At 37.8% G+C, this 17500-nt stretch overlaps 1 protein-coding gene across 2 annotated transcripts in view; it reads left to right on the plus strand.

Annotated features, from left to right (window-relative positions):
* The window catches only part of ube2ql1 (ubiquitin conjugating enzyme E2 QL1), a 61234-nt gene extending 47785 nt beyond the window's left edge, over positions 1-13449 (plus strand). For both annotated transcript variants that reach the window (XM_061982399.2, XM_061982397.2), the window contains exon 3: positions 12288-13449. In XM_061982399.2, the coding sequence (XP_061838383.1) occupies positions 12288-12419 (132 nt within the window). In that variant the 3' untranslated portion in view covers positions 12420-13449. The remainder of the gene's footprint in view (positions 1-12287) is intronic.
* The last annotated feature ends 4051 nt before the right edge of the window (positions 13450-17500 follow it).

Here is a 17500-nt window from a genome sequence, read left to right on the forward strand (position 1 = left end):
GTGCAGTGTTCATGTGATCATAACCACAATAATACAACTCATCATCATCATGGTGCAGTGTTCATGTGATCATAACCACAATAATACAAATAATCATCATCATAGTGCAGTGTTCATGTGATCATAACCACAATAATACAAATAATAATCATCATAGTGCAGTGTTCATGTGATCATAACCACAATAATACAAATAATAATCATCATAGTGCAGTGTTCATGTGATCATAACCACAATAATACAAATAATAATCATCATAGTGCAGTGTTCATGTGATCATAACCACAATAATACAAATAATAATCATCATGGTGCAGTATTCATGTGATCATAACCACAATAATACAAATAATCATCATCATGGTGCAGTATTCATGTGATCATAACCACAATAATACAAATAATTAATCATCATGGTGCAGTATTCATGTGATTATAACCACAATAATACAAATAATAATCATCATGGTGCAGTATTCATGTGATCATAACCACAATAATACAAATAATAATCATCATGGTGCAGTATTCATGTGATCATAACCACAATAATACAAATAATAATCATCATGGTGCAGTATTCATGTATTCATCTGTCACACTACACACAGCAGCATTGTTGTTGTTTATTTTTATTCATCTGTCACACTACACACAGCAGCATTGTTGTTGTTTATTATTGTTCATCTGTCACACTACACACAGCAGCATTGTTGTTGTTTATTATTATTCATCTGTCACACTACACACAGTAGCATTGTTGTTGTTTATTATTGTTCATCTGTCACACTACACACAGTAGCATTGTTGTTGTTTATTATTGTTCATCTGTCACACTACACACAGTAGCATTGTTGTTGTTTATTATTGTTCATCTGTCACACTACACACAGTAGCATTGTTGTTGTTTATTATTGTTCATCTGTCACACTACACACAGTAGCATTGTTGTTGTTTATTATTATTCATCCGTCACACTACACACAGTAGCATTGTTGTTGTTTATTATTATTCATCTGTCACACTACACACAGCAGCATTGTTGTTGTTTATTACTATTCATGTGTCACACTACACACAGCAGCATTGTTGACAAGAACATAACAAGTGTTGTTTTCAATGTTTTTTAAAGTCTTGACGATGCCTTGTTCTTTGACGAAACACTTTGTTGTTGTTTACACTGATGGGCAGTAACAAGGTACTTTGTTGTTGTTTACACTGATGGGCAGTAACAAGCTACTTTGTTGTTGTTGTTGTTTACACTGATGGGCAGTAACAAGCTACTTTGTTGTTGTTGTTTACACTGATGGGCAGTAACAACCTACTGTTTTGTTGTTGTTTACACTGATGGGCAGTAACAAGCTACTTTGTTGTTGTTGTTTACACTGATGGGCAGTAACAAGCTACTTTGTTGTTGTTTACACTGATGGGCAGTAACAAGCTACTTTGTTGTTGTTGTTTACACTGATGGGCAGTAACAAGCTACTTTGTTGTTGTTTACACTGATGGGCAGTAACAAGCTACTTTGTTGTTGTTGTTGTTTACACTGATGGGCAGTAACAACCTACTGTGTTGTTGTTGTTTACACTGATGGGCAGTAACAACCTACTTTATTGTTTACACTGATGGGCAGTAACAAGTTACTTTGTTGTTGTTTACACTGATGGGCAGTAACAAGCTACTTTGTTGTTGTTGTTTACACTGATGGGCATTAACAACCTACTTTGTTGTTGTTGTCTACAATGATGGGCAGTAACAAGCTACTTTGTTGTTGTTGTTTACACTGATGGGCAGTAACAAGCCACTTTGTTGTTGTTGTTTACACTGATGGGCAGTAACAAGCTACTTTGTTGTTGTCTACACTGATGGGCAGTAACAAGCTACTTTGTTGTTGTTGTTTACACTGATGGACAGTTACAAGCTACTTTGTTGTTGTTGTTTACACTGATGGGCAGTAACAAGCTACTTTGTTGTTGTTGTTTACACTGATGGGCAGTAACAAGCTACTTTGTTGTTGTTGTTTACACTGATGGGCAGTAACAAGCTACTTTGTTGTTGTTGTTTACACTGATGGGCAGTAACAAGCTACTTTGTTGTTGTTTACACTGATGGGCAGTAACAAGCTACTTTGTTGTTGTTTACACTGATGGGCAGTAACAAGCTACTTTGTTGTTGTTTACACTGATGGGCAGTAACAACCTACTGTGTTGTTGTTGTTTACACTGATAGGCAGTAACAAGCTACTTTGTTGTTGTTTACACTGATGGGCAGTAACAAGCTACTTTGTTGTTGTTTACACTGATGGGCAGTAACAAGCTACTTTGTTGTTGTTGTTTACACTGATGGGCAGTAACAACCTACTGTGTTGTTGTTGTTTACACTGATGGGCAGTAACAAGCTACTTTGTTGTTGTTTACACTGATGGGCAGTAACAAGCTACTTTGTTGTTGTTTACACTGATGGGCAGTAACAAGCTACTTTGTTGTTGTTTACACTGATGGGCAGTAACAAGCTACTTTGTTGTTGTTTACACTGATGGGCAGTAACAAGCTACTTTGTTGTTGTTTGCACGGATGGGCGGTAACAAGCTACTTTGTTGTTGTTTACACTGATGGGCAGTAACAAGCTACTTTGTTGTTGTTTACACTGATGGGCAGTAACAAGCTACTTTGTTGTTGTTGTTTACACTGATGGGCAGTAACAAGCTACTTTGTTGTTGTTTACACTGATGGGCAGTAACAAGCTACTTTGTTGTTATTGTTTACACTGATGGGCAGTAACAAGCTACTTTGTTGTTGTTGTTTACACTGATGGGCTGTAACGAGCTACTTTGTTGTTGTTTACACTGATGGGCAGTAACAAGCTACTTTGTTGTTGTTTACACTGATGGACAGTAACAAGCTACTTTGTTGTTGTTGTTTACACTGATGGGCAGTGACAAGCTACTTTGTTGTTGTTTACACTGATGGGCAGTAACAAGCTACTTTGTTGTTGTTTACACTGATGGGCAATAACAAGCTACTTTGTTGTTGTTGTTTACACTGATGGGCAGTAACAAGCTACTTTGTTGTTGTTGTTTACACTGATGGGCAGTAACACGCTACTTTGTTGTTGTTGTTTACACTGATGGGCAGTAACAAGCTACTTTGTTGTTGTTTACACTGATGGGCAATAACAAGCTACTTTGTTGTTGTTGTTTACACTGATGGGCAGTAACAAGCTACTTTGTTGTTGTTTACACTGATGGGCAATAACAAGCTACTTTGTTGTTGTTGTTTACACTGATGGGCAGTAACAAGCTACTTTGTTGTTGTTTACACTGATGGGCAATAACAAGCTACTTTGTTGTTGTTGTTTACACTGATGGGCAGTAACAAGCTTTCTTTGTTGTTGTTGTTTACACTGATGGGCAGTAACAAGCTACTTTGTTGTTGTTTACACTGATGGGCAGTAACAAGCTACTTTGTTGTTGTTGTTTACACTGATGGGCAGTAGCAAGCTACTTTGTTGTTATTGTTTACACTGATGGGCAGTAACAAGCTACTTTGTTGTTGTTTACACTGATGGGCAGTAACAGGCTACTTTGTTGTTGTTGTTTACACTGATGGGCAGTAACAACCTACTGTGTTGTTGTTGTTTACACTGATGGGCAGTAACAAGCTACTTTGTTGTTGTTTACACTGATGGGCAGTAACAAGCTACTTTGTTGTTGTTGTTTACACTGATGGGCAGTAACAAGCTACTTTGTTGTTGTTTACACTGATGGGCAGTAACAAGCTACTTTGTTGTTGTTGTTTACACTGATGGGCAGTAACAAGCTACTTTGTTGTTGTTGTTTACACTGATGGGCAGTAACAAGCTACTTTGTTGTTGTTTACACTGATGGGCAGTAACAAGCTACTTTGTTGTTGTTGTTTACACTGATGGGCAGTAACAAGCTACGTTGTTGTTGTTTACACTGATGGGCAGTAACAAGCTACTTTGTTGTTGTTGTTTACACTGATGGGCAGTAACAAGCTACTTTGTTGTTGTTGTTTACACTGATGGGCAGTAACAAGCTACTTTGTTGTTGTTTACACTGATGGGCAATAACAAGCTACTTTGTTGTTGTTTACACTGATGGGCAGTAACAAGCTACTTTGTTGTTGTTGTTTACACTGATGGGCAGTAACAAGCTACTTTGTTGTTGTTGTTTACACTGATGGGCAGTAACAAGCTACTTTGTTGTTGTTTACACTGATGGGCAATAACAAGCTACTTTGTTGTTGTTGTTTACACTGATGGGCAGTAACAAGCTACTTTGTTGTTGTTGTTTACACTGATGGGCAGTAACAAGCTACTTTGTTGTTGTTGTTTACACTGATGGGCAGTAACAAGCTACTTTGTTGTTGTTGTTTACACTGATGGGCAGTAACAAGCTACTTTGTTGTTGTTGTTTACACTGATGGGCAGTAACAAGCTACTTTGTTGTTGTTGTTTACACTGATGGGCAATAGCAAGCTACTTTGTTGTTGTTTACACTGATGGGCAGTAACGCGCTACTTTGTTGTTGTTGTTTACACTGATGGGCAGTAACAAGCTACTTTGTTGTTGTTGTTGTTTACACTGATGGGCAGTAACAAGCTACTTTGTTGTTGTTTACACTGATGGGCAGTAACAAGCTACTTTGTTGTTGTTGTTTACACTGATGGGCAGTAACAAGCTACTTTGTTGTTGTTTACACTGATGGGCAGTAACAAGCTACTTTGTTGTTGTTTACACTGATGGGCAGTAACAAGCTACTTTGTTGTTGTTTACACTGATGGGCAGTAACAAGCTACTTTGTTGTTGTTATTTACACTGATGGGCAGTAACAAGCTACTTTGTTGTTGTTTACACTGATGGGCAATAACAAGCTACTTTGTTGTTGTTATTTACACTGATGGGCAGTAACAAGCTACTTTGTCGTTGTTTACACTGATGGGCAGTAACAAGCTACTTTGTTGTTGTTGTTTACACTGATGGGCAGTAACAAGCTACTTTGTTGTTGTTGTTTACACTGATGGGCAGTAACAAGCTACTTTGTTGTTGTTTACACTGATGGGCAGTAACAGGCTACTTTGTTGTTGTTGTTTACACTGATGGGCAGTAACAAGCTACTTTGTTGTTGTTGTTTACACTGATGGGCAGTAACAAGCTACTTTGTTGTTGTTGTTTACACTGATGGGCAGTAACAAGCTACTTTGTTGTTGTTTACACTGATGGGCAGTAACAAGCTACTTTGTTGTTGTTTACACTGATGGGCAGTAACAAGCTACTTTGTTGTTATTGTTTACACTGATGGGCAGTAGCAAGCTACTTTGTTGTTGTTTACACTGATGGGCAGTAACAAGCTACTTTGTTGTTGTTGTTTACACTGATGGGAAGTAACAAGCTACTTTGTTGTTGTTGTTTACACTGATGGGCAGTAACAAGCTACTTTGTTGTTGTTGTTTACACTGATGGGCAGTAACAAGCTACTTTGTTGTTGTTTACACTGATGGGCAGTAACAAGCTACTTTGTTGTTGTTGTTTACACTGATGGGCAGCAACAAGCTACTTTGTTGTTGTTGTTTACACTGATGGGCAGTAACAAGCTACTTTGTTGTTGTTTACACTGATGGGCAATAACAAGCTACTTTGTTGTTGTTGTTTACACTGATGGGCAGTAACAAGCTACTTTGTTGTTGTTGTTTACACTGATGGGCCGTAACAAGCTACTTTGTTGTTGTTGTTTACACTGATGGGCAGTAACAAGCTACTTTGTTGTTGTTTACACTGATGGGCAGTAACAAGCTACTTTGTTGTTGTTGTTGTTTACACTGATGGCCAGTGACAAGCTACTTTGTTGTTATTTACACTGATGGGCAGTAACAAGCTACTTTGTTGTTGTTTACACTGATGGGCAATAACAAGCTACTTTGTTGTTGTTGTTTACACTGATGGGCAGTAACAAGCTACTTTGTTGTTGTTGTTTACACTGATGGGCAGTAACACGCTACTTTGTTGTTGTTGTTTACACTGATGGGCAGTAACAAGCTACTTTGTTGTTGTTTACACTGATGGGCAATAACAAGCTACTTTGTTGTTGTTGTTTACACTGATGGGCAGTAACACGCTACTTTGATGTTGTTGTTTACACTGATGGGCAGTAACAAGCTACTTTGTTGTTGTTTACACTGATGGGCAGTAACAAGCTACTTTGTTGTTGTTTACACTGATGGGCAATAACAACCTACTGTGTTGTTGTTGTTTACACTGATGGGCAGTAACAACCTACTTTGTTGTTGTTGTTTACACTGATGGGTAGTAACAAGCTACTTTGTTGTTGTTGTTTACACTGATGGGCAGTAACAAGCTACTTTGTTGTTGTTGTTTACACTGATGGGCAGTAACAAGCTACTTTGTTGTTGTTGTTTACACTGATGGGCAGTAACAAGCTACTTTGTTGTTGTTTACACTGATGGGCAGTAACAAGCTACTTTGTTGTTGTTGTTTACACTGATGGGCAGTAACAAGCTACTTTGTTGTTGTTGTTTACACTGATGGGCAGTAACAAGCTACTTTGTTGTTGTTGTTTACACTGATGGGCACTAACAAGCTACTTTGTTGTTGTTGTTTACACTGATGGCAGTAACAAGCTACTTTGTTGTTGTTTACACTGATGGGCAGTAACAAGCTACTTTGTTGTTGTTTACACTGATGGGCAGTAACAAGCTATGAGAACATCCATGATGATTGGTTGGAGTTCCTATGATGAGTCACAATTGGCTAAAGTTAGGCCCAAACATTAAAGACTGGCCAATCAGAGGCAAGATAAGGCGGGTCATCAAAACTAAAACAATATTGTCGTGTACATTGTAGTTATTTAACAAAACACTGTTGTTATGTACATTGTAGTTATTTAACAAAACACTGTAGTCGTGTACATTGTTGTTATACAACAAAACACTGTTGTCGTGTACATTGTTGTTATATAACAAAACACTGTTGTGTACATTGTAGTTATTTAACAAAACACTGTAGTTGTGTACATTGTTGTTATATAACAACACTGTTGTGTACATTGTAGTTATATAACAAAACACTGTTGTTGTGTACATTGTAGTTATTTAACAAAACACTGTTGTCGTGTACATTGTAGTTATTTAACAAAACACTGTTGTTGTGTACATTGTAGTTATTTAACAAAACACTGTTGTCCTGTACATTGTAGTTATTTAACAAAACACTGTTGTCGTGTACATTGTAGTTATTTAACAAAACACTGATGTTGTGTCTATTGTAGTTATTTAACAAAACACTGTTGTTGTGTCTATTGTAGTTATATAACAAAACACCGTTGTTGTGTACATTGTAGTTATTTAACAAAACACTGTTGTGTACATTGTAGTTATTTAACAAAACACCGTTGTCGTGTACATTGTAGTTATTTAACAAAACACTGTTGTCGTGTACATTGTAGTTATTTAACAAAACACTCTTGTCGTGTACATTGTAGTTATTTAACAAAACACTGTTGTTGTGTACATTGTAGTTATTTAACAAAACACTGTTGTCGTGTACATTGTAGTTATTTAACAAAACACTGATGTTGTGTCTATTGTAGTTATTTAACAAAACACTGTTGTTGTGTCTATTGTAGTTATATAACAAAACACCGTTGTTGTGTACATTGTAGTTATTTAACAAAACACTGTTGTGTACATTATAGTTATTTAACAAAACACTGTTGTCGTGTACATTGTAGTTATTTAACAAAACACTGTTGTTGTGTACATTGTAGTTATTTAACAAAACACTGTTGTCGTGTACATTGTAGTTATTTAACAAAACACTGATGTTGTGTCTATTGTAGTTATTTAACAAAATACTGTTGTTGTGTCTATTGTAGTTATATAACAAAACACCGTTGTCATGTACATTGTAGTTATTTAACAAAACACTGTTGTGTACATTGTAGTTATTTAACAAAACACCGTTGTCGTGTACATTGTAGTTATTTAACAAAACACCGTTGTCGTGTACATTGTAGTTATTCAACAAAACACTGTTGTTGTGTACATTGTAGTTATTTAACAAAACACTGTTGTTGTGTACATTGTAGTTATTTAACAAAACACTGTTGTTGTGTACATTGTTGTAGTTTATTAACAAAACACTGTTGTTGTGTACATTGTAGTTATTTAACAAAACACTGTTGTTTTGTACATTGTAGTTATTTAACAAAACGCTGTTGTGTACATTGTAGTTATTTAACAAAACACTGTTGTCGTGTACATTGTAGTTATTTAACAAAACACTGTTGTCGTATACATTGTAACTATTTAACAAAACACTGTTGTCGTGTACATTGTTGTTATATAACAAAACACTGTTGTCGTGTAAATTGTAGTTATTTAACAAAACACTGTTGTTGTGTACATTGTAGTTATTTAACAAAACACTGTTGTTGTGTACATTGTTGTAGTTTATTAACAAAACACTGTTGTTGTGTACATTGTAGTTATTTAACAAAACACTGTTGTTTTGTAAATTGTAGTTATTTAACAAAACGCTGTTGTGTACATTGTAGTTATTTAACAAAACACTGTTGTCGTGTACATTGTAGTTATTTAACAAAACACTGTTGTGTACATTGTAGTTATTTAACAAAACACTGTTGTCGTGTACATTGTAGTTATTTAACAAAACACTGTTGTCGTGTACATTGTAGTTATTTAACAAAACACTGTTGTTGTGTACATTGTAGTTATTTAACAAAACACCGTTGTCGTGTACATTGTAGTTATTCAACAAAACACTGTTGTGTAAATTGTAGTTATTTAACAAAACACTGTTGTTGTGTCCATTGTAGTTACTTAACAAAACACTGTTGTTGTGTACATTGTTGTAGTTTATTAACAAAACACTGTTGTTGTGTACATTGTAGTTATTTAACAAAACACTGTTGTTTTGTACATTGTAGTTATTTAACAAAACGCTGTTGTGTACATTGTAGTTATTTAACAAAACACTGTTGTCGTGTACATTGTAATTATTTAACAAAACACTGTTGTCGTGTACATTGTTGTTATATAACAAAACACTGTTGTCGTGTACATTGTAGTTATTTAACAAAACACTGTTGTTGTGTACATAGTAGTTATTTAACAAAACACTGTTGTTGTGTACATTGTAGTTATTTAACAAAACACTGTTGTTGTGTAAATTGTAGTTATTTAACAAAACACTGTTGTTGTGTACATTGTAGTTATTTAACAAAACACTGTTGTTGTGTACATTGTTGTTGTATAACAAAACACTGTTGTCGTGTACTTTGTAGTTATTTAACAAAACACTGTTGTGTACATTGTAGTTATTTAACAAAACACTGTTGTTGTGTACATTGTAGTTATTTAACAAAACACTGTTGTCGTGTACATTGTAGTTATTTAACAAAACACTGTTGTCGTGTACATTGTAGTTATTCAACAAAACACTGTTGTGTACATTGTAGTTATATAACAAAACACTGTTGTGTACATTGTAGTTATTTAACAAAACACTGTTGTGTCCATTGTAGTTATTTAACAAAACACTGTTGTCGTGTACATTGTAGTTATTTAACAAAACACTGTTGTCGTGTACTTCGTAGTTATTTAACAAAACACTGTTGTCGTGTACATTGTAGTTATATAACAAAACACTGTTGTTGTGTACATTGTAGTTATTTAACAAAACACCGTTGTCGTGTACATCATAGTTATTCAACAAAACACTGTTGTTGTGTACATTGTAGTTATATAACAAAACACTGTTGTGTACATTGTAGTTATTTAACAAAACACTGTTGTCGTGTACATTGTAGTTATTTAACAAAACACTGTTGTCGTGTACATTGTAGTTATTCAACAAAACACTGTTGTTGTGTACATTGTAGTTATTTAACAAAACACTGTTGTTTTGTACATTGTAGTTATTTAACAAAACGCTGTTGTGTACATTGTAGTTATTTAACAAAACACTGTTGTCGTGTACATTGTAATTATTCAACAAAACACTGTTGTGTACATTGTAGTTATATAACAAAACACTGTTGTCGTGTACATTGTAGTTATTTAACAAAACACTGTTGTTGTGTACATTGTAGTTATTTAACAAAACACTGTTGTCGTGTACATTGTAGTTATTTAACAAAACACTGTTGTGTACATTGTAGTTATTTAACAAAACACTGTTGTCGTGTGCATTGTAGTTATTTAACAAAACACCGTTGTTGTGTACATTGTAGTTATTCAACAAAACACTGTTGTGTACATTGTAGTTATATAACAAAACACTGTTGTGTACATTGTAGTTATATAACAAAACACTGTTGTTGTGTACATTGTAGTTATTTAACAACACTGTTGTGTACATTGTAGTTATATAACAAAACACTGTTATCGTGTACATTGTAGTTTATTTAACAAAACACTGTTGTTATGTACATTGTAGTTATTTAACAAAACACTGTCGTGTACATTGTAGTTATTTAACAAAACACTGTTGTTGTGTACATTGTAGTTATTTAACAAAACACTGTTGTTTTGTACATTGTAGTTATTTAACAAAACGCTGTTTTGTACATTGCAGTTATTTAACAAAACACTGTTGTTGTGTCCATTGTAGTTATTTAACAAAACACTGTTGTTGTGTACATTGTTGTAGTTTATTAACAAAACACTGTTGTTGTGTACATTGTAGTTATTTAACAAAACACTGTTGTTGTGTACATTGTAGTTATTTAACAAAACACTGTTGTCGTGTACATTGTAGTTATTTAACAAAACACTGTTGTCGTATACATTGTAATTATTTAACAAAACACTGTTGTCGTGTACATTGTAGTTATTTAACAAAACACTGTTGTCGTGTACTTCGTAGTTATTTAACAAAACACTGTTGTCGTGTACATTGTAGTTATATAACAAAACACTGTTGTTGTGTACATTGTAGTTATTTAACAAAACACCGTTGTCGTGTACATCATAGTTATTCAACAAAACACTGTTGTTGTGTACATTGTAGTTATATAACAAAACACTGTTGTGTACATTGTAGTTATTTAACAAAACACTGTTGTCGTGTACATTGTAGTTATTTAACAAAACACTGTTGTCGTGTACATTGTAGTTATTCAACAAAACACTGTTGTTGTGTAAATTGTAGTTATTTAACAAAACACTGTTGTTGTGTACATTGTAGTTATTTAACAAAACACTGTTGTTGTGTACATTGTTGTAGTTTATTAACAAAACACTGTTGTGTACATTGTAGTTATTTAACAAAATACAGTTGTTTTGTACATTGAAGTTATTTAACAAAACGCTGTTGTGTACATTGTAGTTATTTAACAAAACACTGTTGTCGTGTACATTGTAGTTATTTAACAAAACACTGTTGTCGTATACATTTTAATTATTTAACAAAACACTGTTGTCGTATACATTGTAATTATTTAACAAAACACTGTTGTCGTGTACATTGTTGTTATATAACAAAACACTGTTGTCGTGTAAATTGTAGTTATTTAACAAAACACTGTTGTTGTGTACATTGTAGTTATTTAACAAAACACTGTTGTTGTGTACATTGTTGTAGTTTATTAACAAAACACTGTTGTTGTGTACATTGTAGTTATTTAACAAAACACTGTTGTTGTGTACATTATAGTTATTTAACAAAACACTGTTGTGTACATTGTAGTTATTTAACAAAACACTGTTGTCGTGTACTTTGTAGTTATTTAACAAAACACTGTTTTCGTGTACATTGTAGTTATTTAACAAAACACTGTTGTCGTGTACATTGTAGTTATATAACAAAACACTGTTGTTATGTACATTGTAGTTATTTAACAAAACACTGTTGTCGTGTACATTGTAGTTATTTAACAAAACACTGTTGTCGTATACATTGTAATTATTTAACAAAACACTGTTGTCGTGTACATTGTAGTTATTTAACAAAACACTGTCATGTACATTGTAGTTATTTAACAAAACACTGTTGTGTACATTGTAGTTATTTAACAAAACACTGTTGTGTACATTGTAGTTATATAACAAAACACTGTTATGTACACGACAACAGTGTCGTAGTCTCCAGCTAGCAATTTGCACCCAAGAAGGCGATTAGAGCGCTGGTTTCCAGCTAGCGATTAGCGACACAATACTGTTGTAGTCATTGCAGGATGAGGAGGTGTTGAAGGTGACGCTAACAACAACAACTTCCTGTGTCGCAGGGACGTATATGTCGGAAAGCCGGCAAGTCCAAGAAGGCCTTCAGCCGCAAAGAAGCCGAGGCCACCTTCAAGTCCCTGGTGAAGACCCACGAGAAGTACGGCTGGGTGTCTCCGCCCGTGTCGGACGGCTGAGCGCCACCTTCGCCCGGGCGGGCCTCCACACACACACCACGCTAACTCCACCACCTTTTTTTTTTCTTCTGCGCTCGCTTTCTTTGGAGCTTTTTTTTTTTTCCTGTTTCCTTCACCGCCAGGAAGTGACTTTGTGTTGCCCTCGCTCTCACCCTGGGAGGCTCCTCCCCCGTTTTAGGAGCGGCCTGAGAGGGAGTGTGCACCCGTCTCCCTCGCCATCTTCCCTCATCGCCTCATTTGCATAGAAATGAAGCTGTTAATGTTTCATCTTTGTCCTCACCTTGGATGCAACATGAAGATTGTACATGGCGCTCGCTCGCCCACACACTCTCTCTCTCTCTTTTTGTCTCTTCGTGGCTAAATTTAGCGCGCCGGCGTAGATCTGTATCAATTGTAAAGAGGAGGGAAAAAAGCAGTCACGTGTTGCATTATGCAGAGACTTTGTGTCGTGTGTAGAAACATCTCTTTGTGTAAGTGTGTGTGTGTGTGTGTGAGACATGTAGATGAAGGCCAAGTGTGTGTGTGTGAAAAGGGGGTGTGGCCCTTATTGAAAAGGGAGAATGAGAGTCCAGGAGTTCCTGCCAACAGCGGGTGTGTAAAACTACCAAAGTGCAGCCAAATGGGCGGAGCTGGTGCGCACACCTTTTCCCTGATGGGAGCTCGCCATTTTCACGTGAATGTAGGCTCCAGCGCACCACATGACTGCCCACGGGGGGGATGGGGGGGGAGCACAGCAGGGGGTCGCTTGTGGGAAATGTCAGAGCATCCAGGAGAGTATTCACGGCTTTTTCACGTTTTATGTTCCAAGACGTATTCCACAGTGGACTAAATTCATTTTTGTCCTCAAAATTCGACACAAAATACCCCATAATGACACAGAAGGTGTTGCAAATGTTTTAAAAAATATACCAAAATGAGGATCATAAGTATTCACAATAGTCAAACAAAATATTTGTTTATTAAATCGCAATTATTTGATTAAATTTTTTTTTTTTTTTACATTTTTTAGGTTTGTTTTTTCCCTGTTTTTCCCTGGGGTGTTAAAAAAATAAAAATAAATTAAAAAATATATATATATATTTTCACATTAATAGCGATTATTTGTAACGATTCTAACTTGATTTAAAAAAAAAAAAAAAATTGTAAATTTTAAAAATGCCCTGTCCAGCCACTCAGACAAATCATATAAAAAAATTATATATATATAAAAAAAAGATTTTCACATTAATCGCGATTGTTATTTGTAACGATTCTTACTTGATTAAAAAAAAAAAAAAAAAAAAAAAAGATTTTCACATTGCCGTATTTTCCGCACCATAAGGCGCCCTGGGTTATAAGCCGCGCCTTCAATGAACGGCATATTTCAAAACTTTGTCCACCTATAAGCCGCCCCGTGTTATAAGCCGCATCTAACTGCGCTAAAGGAATGTCAAAAAAACAGTCAGATAGGTCAGTCAAACTTTAATAATATATTAAAAACCAGCGTGATGTGGGCGCGCATGGAGTCGTATATCAACATGGACGGAGCTGCGTGAAAAAAGCCACCCGGCCTCTTCGCGTAAACTTCCCTTAACCACTCGCTCATCTTTTCTTCATCCATCCATCCCTTCGAGTTAGCTTTTATGATGACGCCGGCTGGAAAGGTCTCTTTTGGCAAGGTCTTCCTTTTGAATATCACCCTGGGTGGAAGTTTCTGGCCATTAGCATGGCAAGCTAGAACCACAGTGAAGGATGACTTCTCATTCCCTGTGGTGCGAATATTCACCGTACGTGCTCCCGTTGTATCCACAGTGCGGTTCACAGGAATATCAAAAGTCAGTGGAACCTCGTCCATGTTGATAATGTTCTCTGGCCGGATCTTTTTTTCAGCTATCTTGTTTTTACAATATGCACGGAAAGTAGCCAGCTTTTCTTGAAAGTCTTTAGGCAGTTGCTGTGAAATAGTAGTCCGTGTGCGGATGGAGAGATTGCGTCTTTTCATGAACCGGATCCCTGTCGCTTAGTAGGAGCCATTTTGTGGTCTTTACAGATGTAAACACACAAAGGAAATGAAACGTAATATCTGCGCCCTTCTTCTTCTTCTACGCGGGCGGGTGGTTGCTTACAGTAGAAGAAGAAGCGCTTCCTGTTCTATGGGGGCGGGTGCTTACCTTGGCGGTTGCTTGCCGTAGAAGAAGAAGCGCTTCCTGTTCTACGGGGAAAAAAGATGGCGGCTGTTTACCGTAGTTGCGAGACCTAAACTTTATGAAAATGAATCTTAATATTAATCCATATATAAAGCGCACCGGGTTATAAGCCACACTGTCAGCTTTTGAGTAAATTTGTGGTTTTTAGGTGCGGCTAATAGTGCGTAAAATACAGTAATCACGATTGTTATTTGTAACGATTTAACTTGATTAAAAAAATATATATATATATTTATATATATATATATTTATATATATATATATATATATATGTATATATAAAAAACAATTATTTTAAAAATGTCCTGACCAGTCACTCAAGCAAATCATTATGTAGATGTAGATGATCTATATCTGCTGTACACAGTTACTTTACAAAAGAGAAGTGTGGGATACTTCTCTTAGTTTTAACTTAGTTTTCATTTAATAGTTTTAATTTTCCTGAGGGAACTTTCCTGAAGGAATCAATAAAGTACTATCTATTTATCTTGTTGCCTTATTTGGACTTGACTTTATTAAATGTTTGGCTAGAATTGTGTTCAACAAAACCAGTTTTCTTTTACATAATACAGAAATTGATCAGAGTTCCTTAAGGCTCTGGATGCTGTGGGGCTGTCTTGGTTGACAAGACTCTGCAGCATCGCGTGGACATCGGGGGCGGTACCTCTGGATTGGCAGACCGGGGTGGTGGTTCCTCTCTTTAAGAAGGGGAACCGGAGGGTGTGTTCCAACTATCGTGGGATCACACTCCTCAGCCTTCCCGGTAAGGTCTATTCAGGTGTACTGGAGAGGAGGCTACGCCGGATAGTCGAACCTCGGATTCAGGAGGAACAGTGTGGTTTTCGTCCTGGTCGTGGAACTGTGGACCAGCTCTATACTCTCGGCAGGGTCCTTGAGGGTGCATGGGAGTTTGCCCAACCAGTCTACATGTGTTTTGTGGACTTGGAGAAGGCATTCGACCGTGTCCCTCGGGAAGTCCTGTGGGGAGTGCTCAGAGAGTACGGGGTATCAGACTGTCTGATTGTGGCAGTTCGCTCCCCTGTATGCTCAGTGCCAGAGCTTGGTCCGCATTGCCGGCAGTAAGTCGGACACGTTTCCAGTGAGGGTTGGACTCCGCCAAGGCTGCCCTTTGTCACCCATTCTGTTCGTAACTTTTATGGACAGAATTTCTAGGCGCAGTCAAGGCGTTGAGGGGATCTGGTTTGGTGGCTGCAGGATTAGGTCTCTGCTTTTTGCAGATGATGTGGTCCTGATGGCTTCATCTGGCCAGGATCTCCAGCTCTCGCTGGATCGGTTCGCAGCCGAGTGTGAAGCGACTGGGATGAGAATCAGCACCTCCAAGTCCGAGTCCATGGTACTCGCCCGGAAAAGGGTGGAATGCCATCTTCGGGTTGGGGAGGAGACCCTGCCCCAAGTGGAGGAGTTCAAGTACCTCGGAGTCTTGTTCACGAGTGAGGGAAGAGTGGATGGTGAGATCGACAGGCGGATCGGTGCGGCGTCTTCAGTAATGCGGACGCTGTATCGATCCGTTGTGGTGAAGAAGGAGCTGAGCCGGAAGGCAAAGCTCTCAATTTACCGGTCGATCTACGTTCCCATCCTCACCTACGGTCATGAGCTTTGGGTTATGACTGAAAGGACAAGATCACGGGTACAAGCGGCCGAAATGAGTTTCCTCCGCCGGGTGGCGGGGCTCTCCCTTAGAGATAGGGTGAGAAGCTCTGCCATCCGGGAGGAGCTCAAAGTAAAGCCGCTGCTCCTCCACATCGAGAGGAGCCAGATGAGGTGGTTCGGGCATCTGGTCAGGATGCCACCCGATCGCCTCCCTAGGGAGGTGTTTAGGGCACGTCCAACCGGTAGGAGGCCACGGGGAAGACCCAGGACACGTTGGGAAGACTATGTCCCCCGGCTGGCCTGGGAACGCCTCGGGATCCCCCGGGAGGAGCTGGACGAAGTGGCTGGGGAGAGGGAAGTCTGGGCTTCCCTGCTTAGGCTGCTGCCCCCGCGACCCGACCTCGGATAAGCGGAAGAAGATAAATGGATGATTTTGAGGGCAAAAATGAATGTATTCATTCCATTGCTGTAATAAGAATGCTGTAAACGTAAGAAAAAGTGGAGAAAGCGAAAGTCTTCGACTCTTCTTGGAAGACTTTCAGCTGGCCAAATACAGCATTTGGACAAAAGTATTGGGACACCAGGTGGTGGAAAAGCGGTGGTTCTGCTCCTCTCAGCGCCTCACTGTTCTGTATGAGTGTAGACCGTAGGGATGGGTCCCTTCCGTGTGTGTCATTTTAAGAGAAACCATGTGACCGCTGTTGTCCGGTTATCAGGAGGCGCTGGCTTGCAAGTGACAGCTGGCGCTGTAGCGTGCAGGTTGGACATGAGTGTTTGTGGAAGTGAGGGACACAAATGTGACTCAGCGTCCAGTCGGTCAGTGTTCTTTTCCTCCTGGACCAACCCACACCATTGTTGATCAGTGACAACTGCATTGATCAATATTATATTCACTTTAGCATCGTACCGTGTTTTTACACTTTTCCAACCCTGTGTGGCCCCAGGTCAGCGGTGTATGTGAGTGACCGGAAGAGAAGCTCCGGTGACTCCTTTTGAGCGATACCGGACGTCTTCATGGAACATTTGGGGTCGATTTGTTGACGCACCGCCAAAGTTTACGGAGGATTTTACGAAGGGTAAATTGAAAAACTACCATTTTTATTTCAGCTTTTAATTCCGGCAACAGTTTTTTTGTTTTTTTTCCAGTGGTTTCTACCGCGTGCATTACTGTGACTTCCAAACGGCACCACGCTTTTTTTCACACTAAAATTCCACTGACTTGTGAGCTTATTTTATTGTTTTTTGTATATATCGTAAAATGTGCAGTTGTTTTCACAGAGCTCG

This window comes from Nerophis lumbriciformis, linkage group LG21, assembly GCF_033978685.3.
Source record: "Nerophis lumbriciformis linkage group LG21, RoL_Nlum_v2.1, whole genome shotgun sequence".
Lineage (NCBI taxonomy): Eukaryota > Metazoa > Chordata > Actinopteri > Syngnathiformes > Syngnathidae > Nerophis > Nerophis lumbriciformis.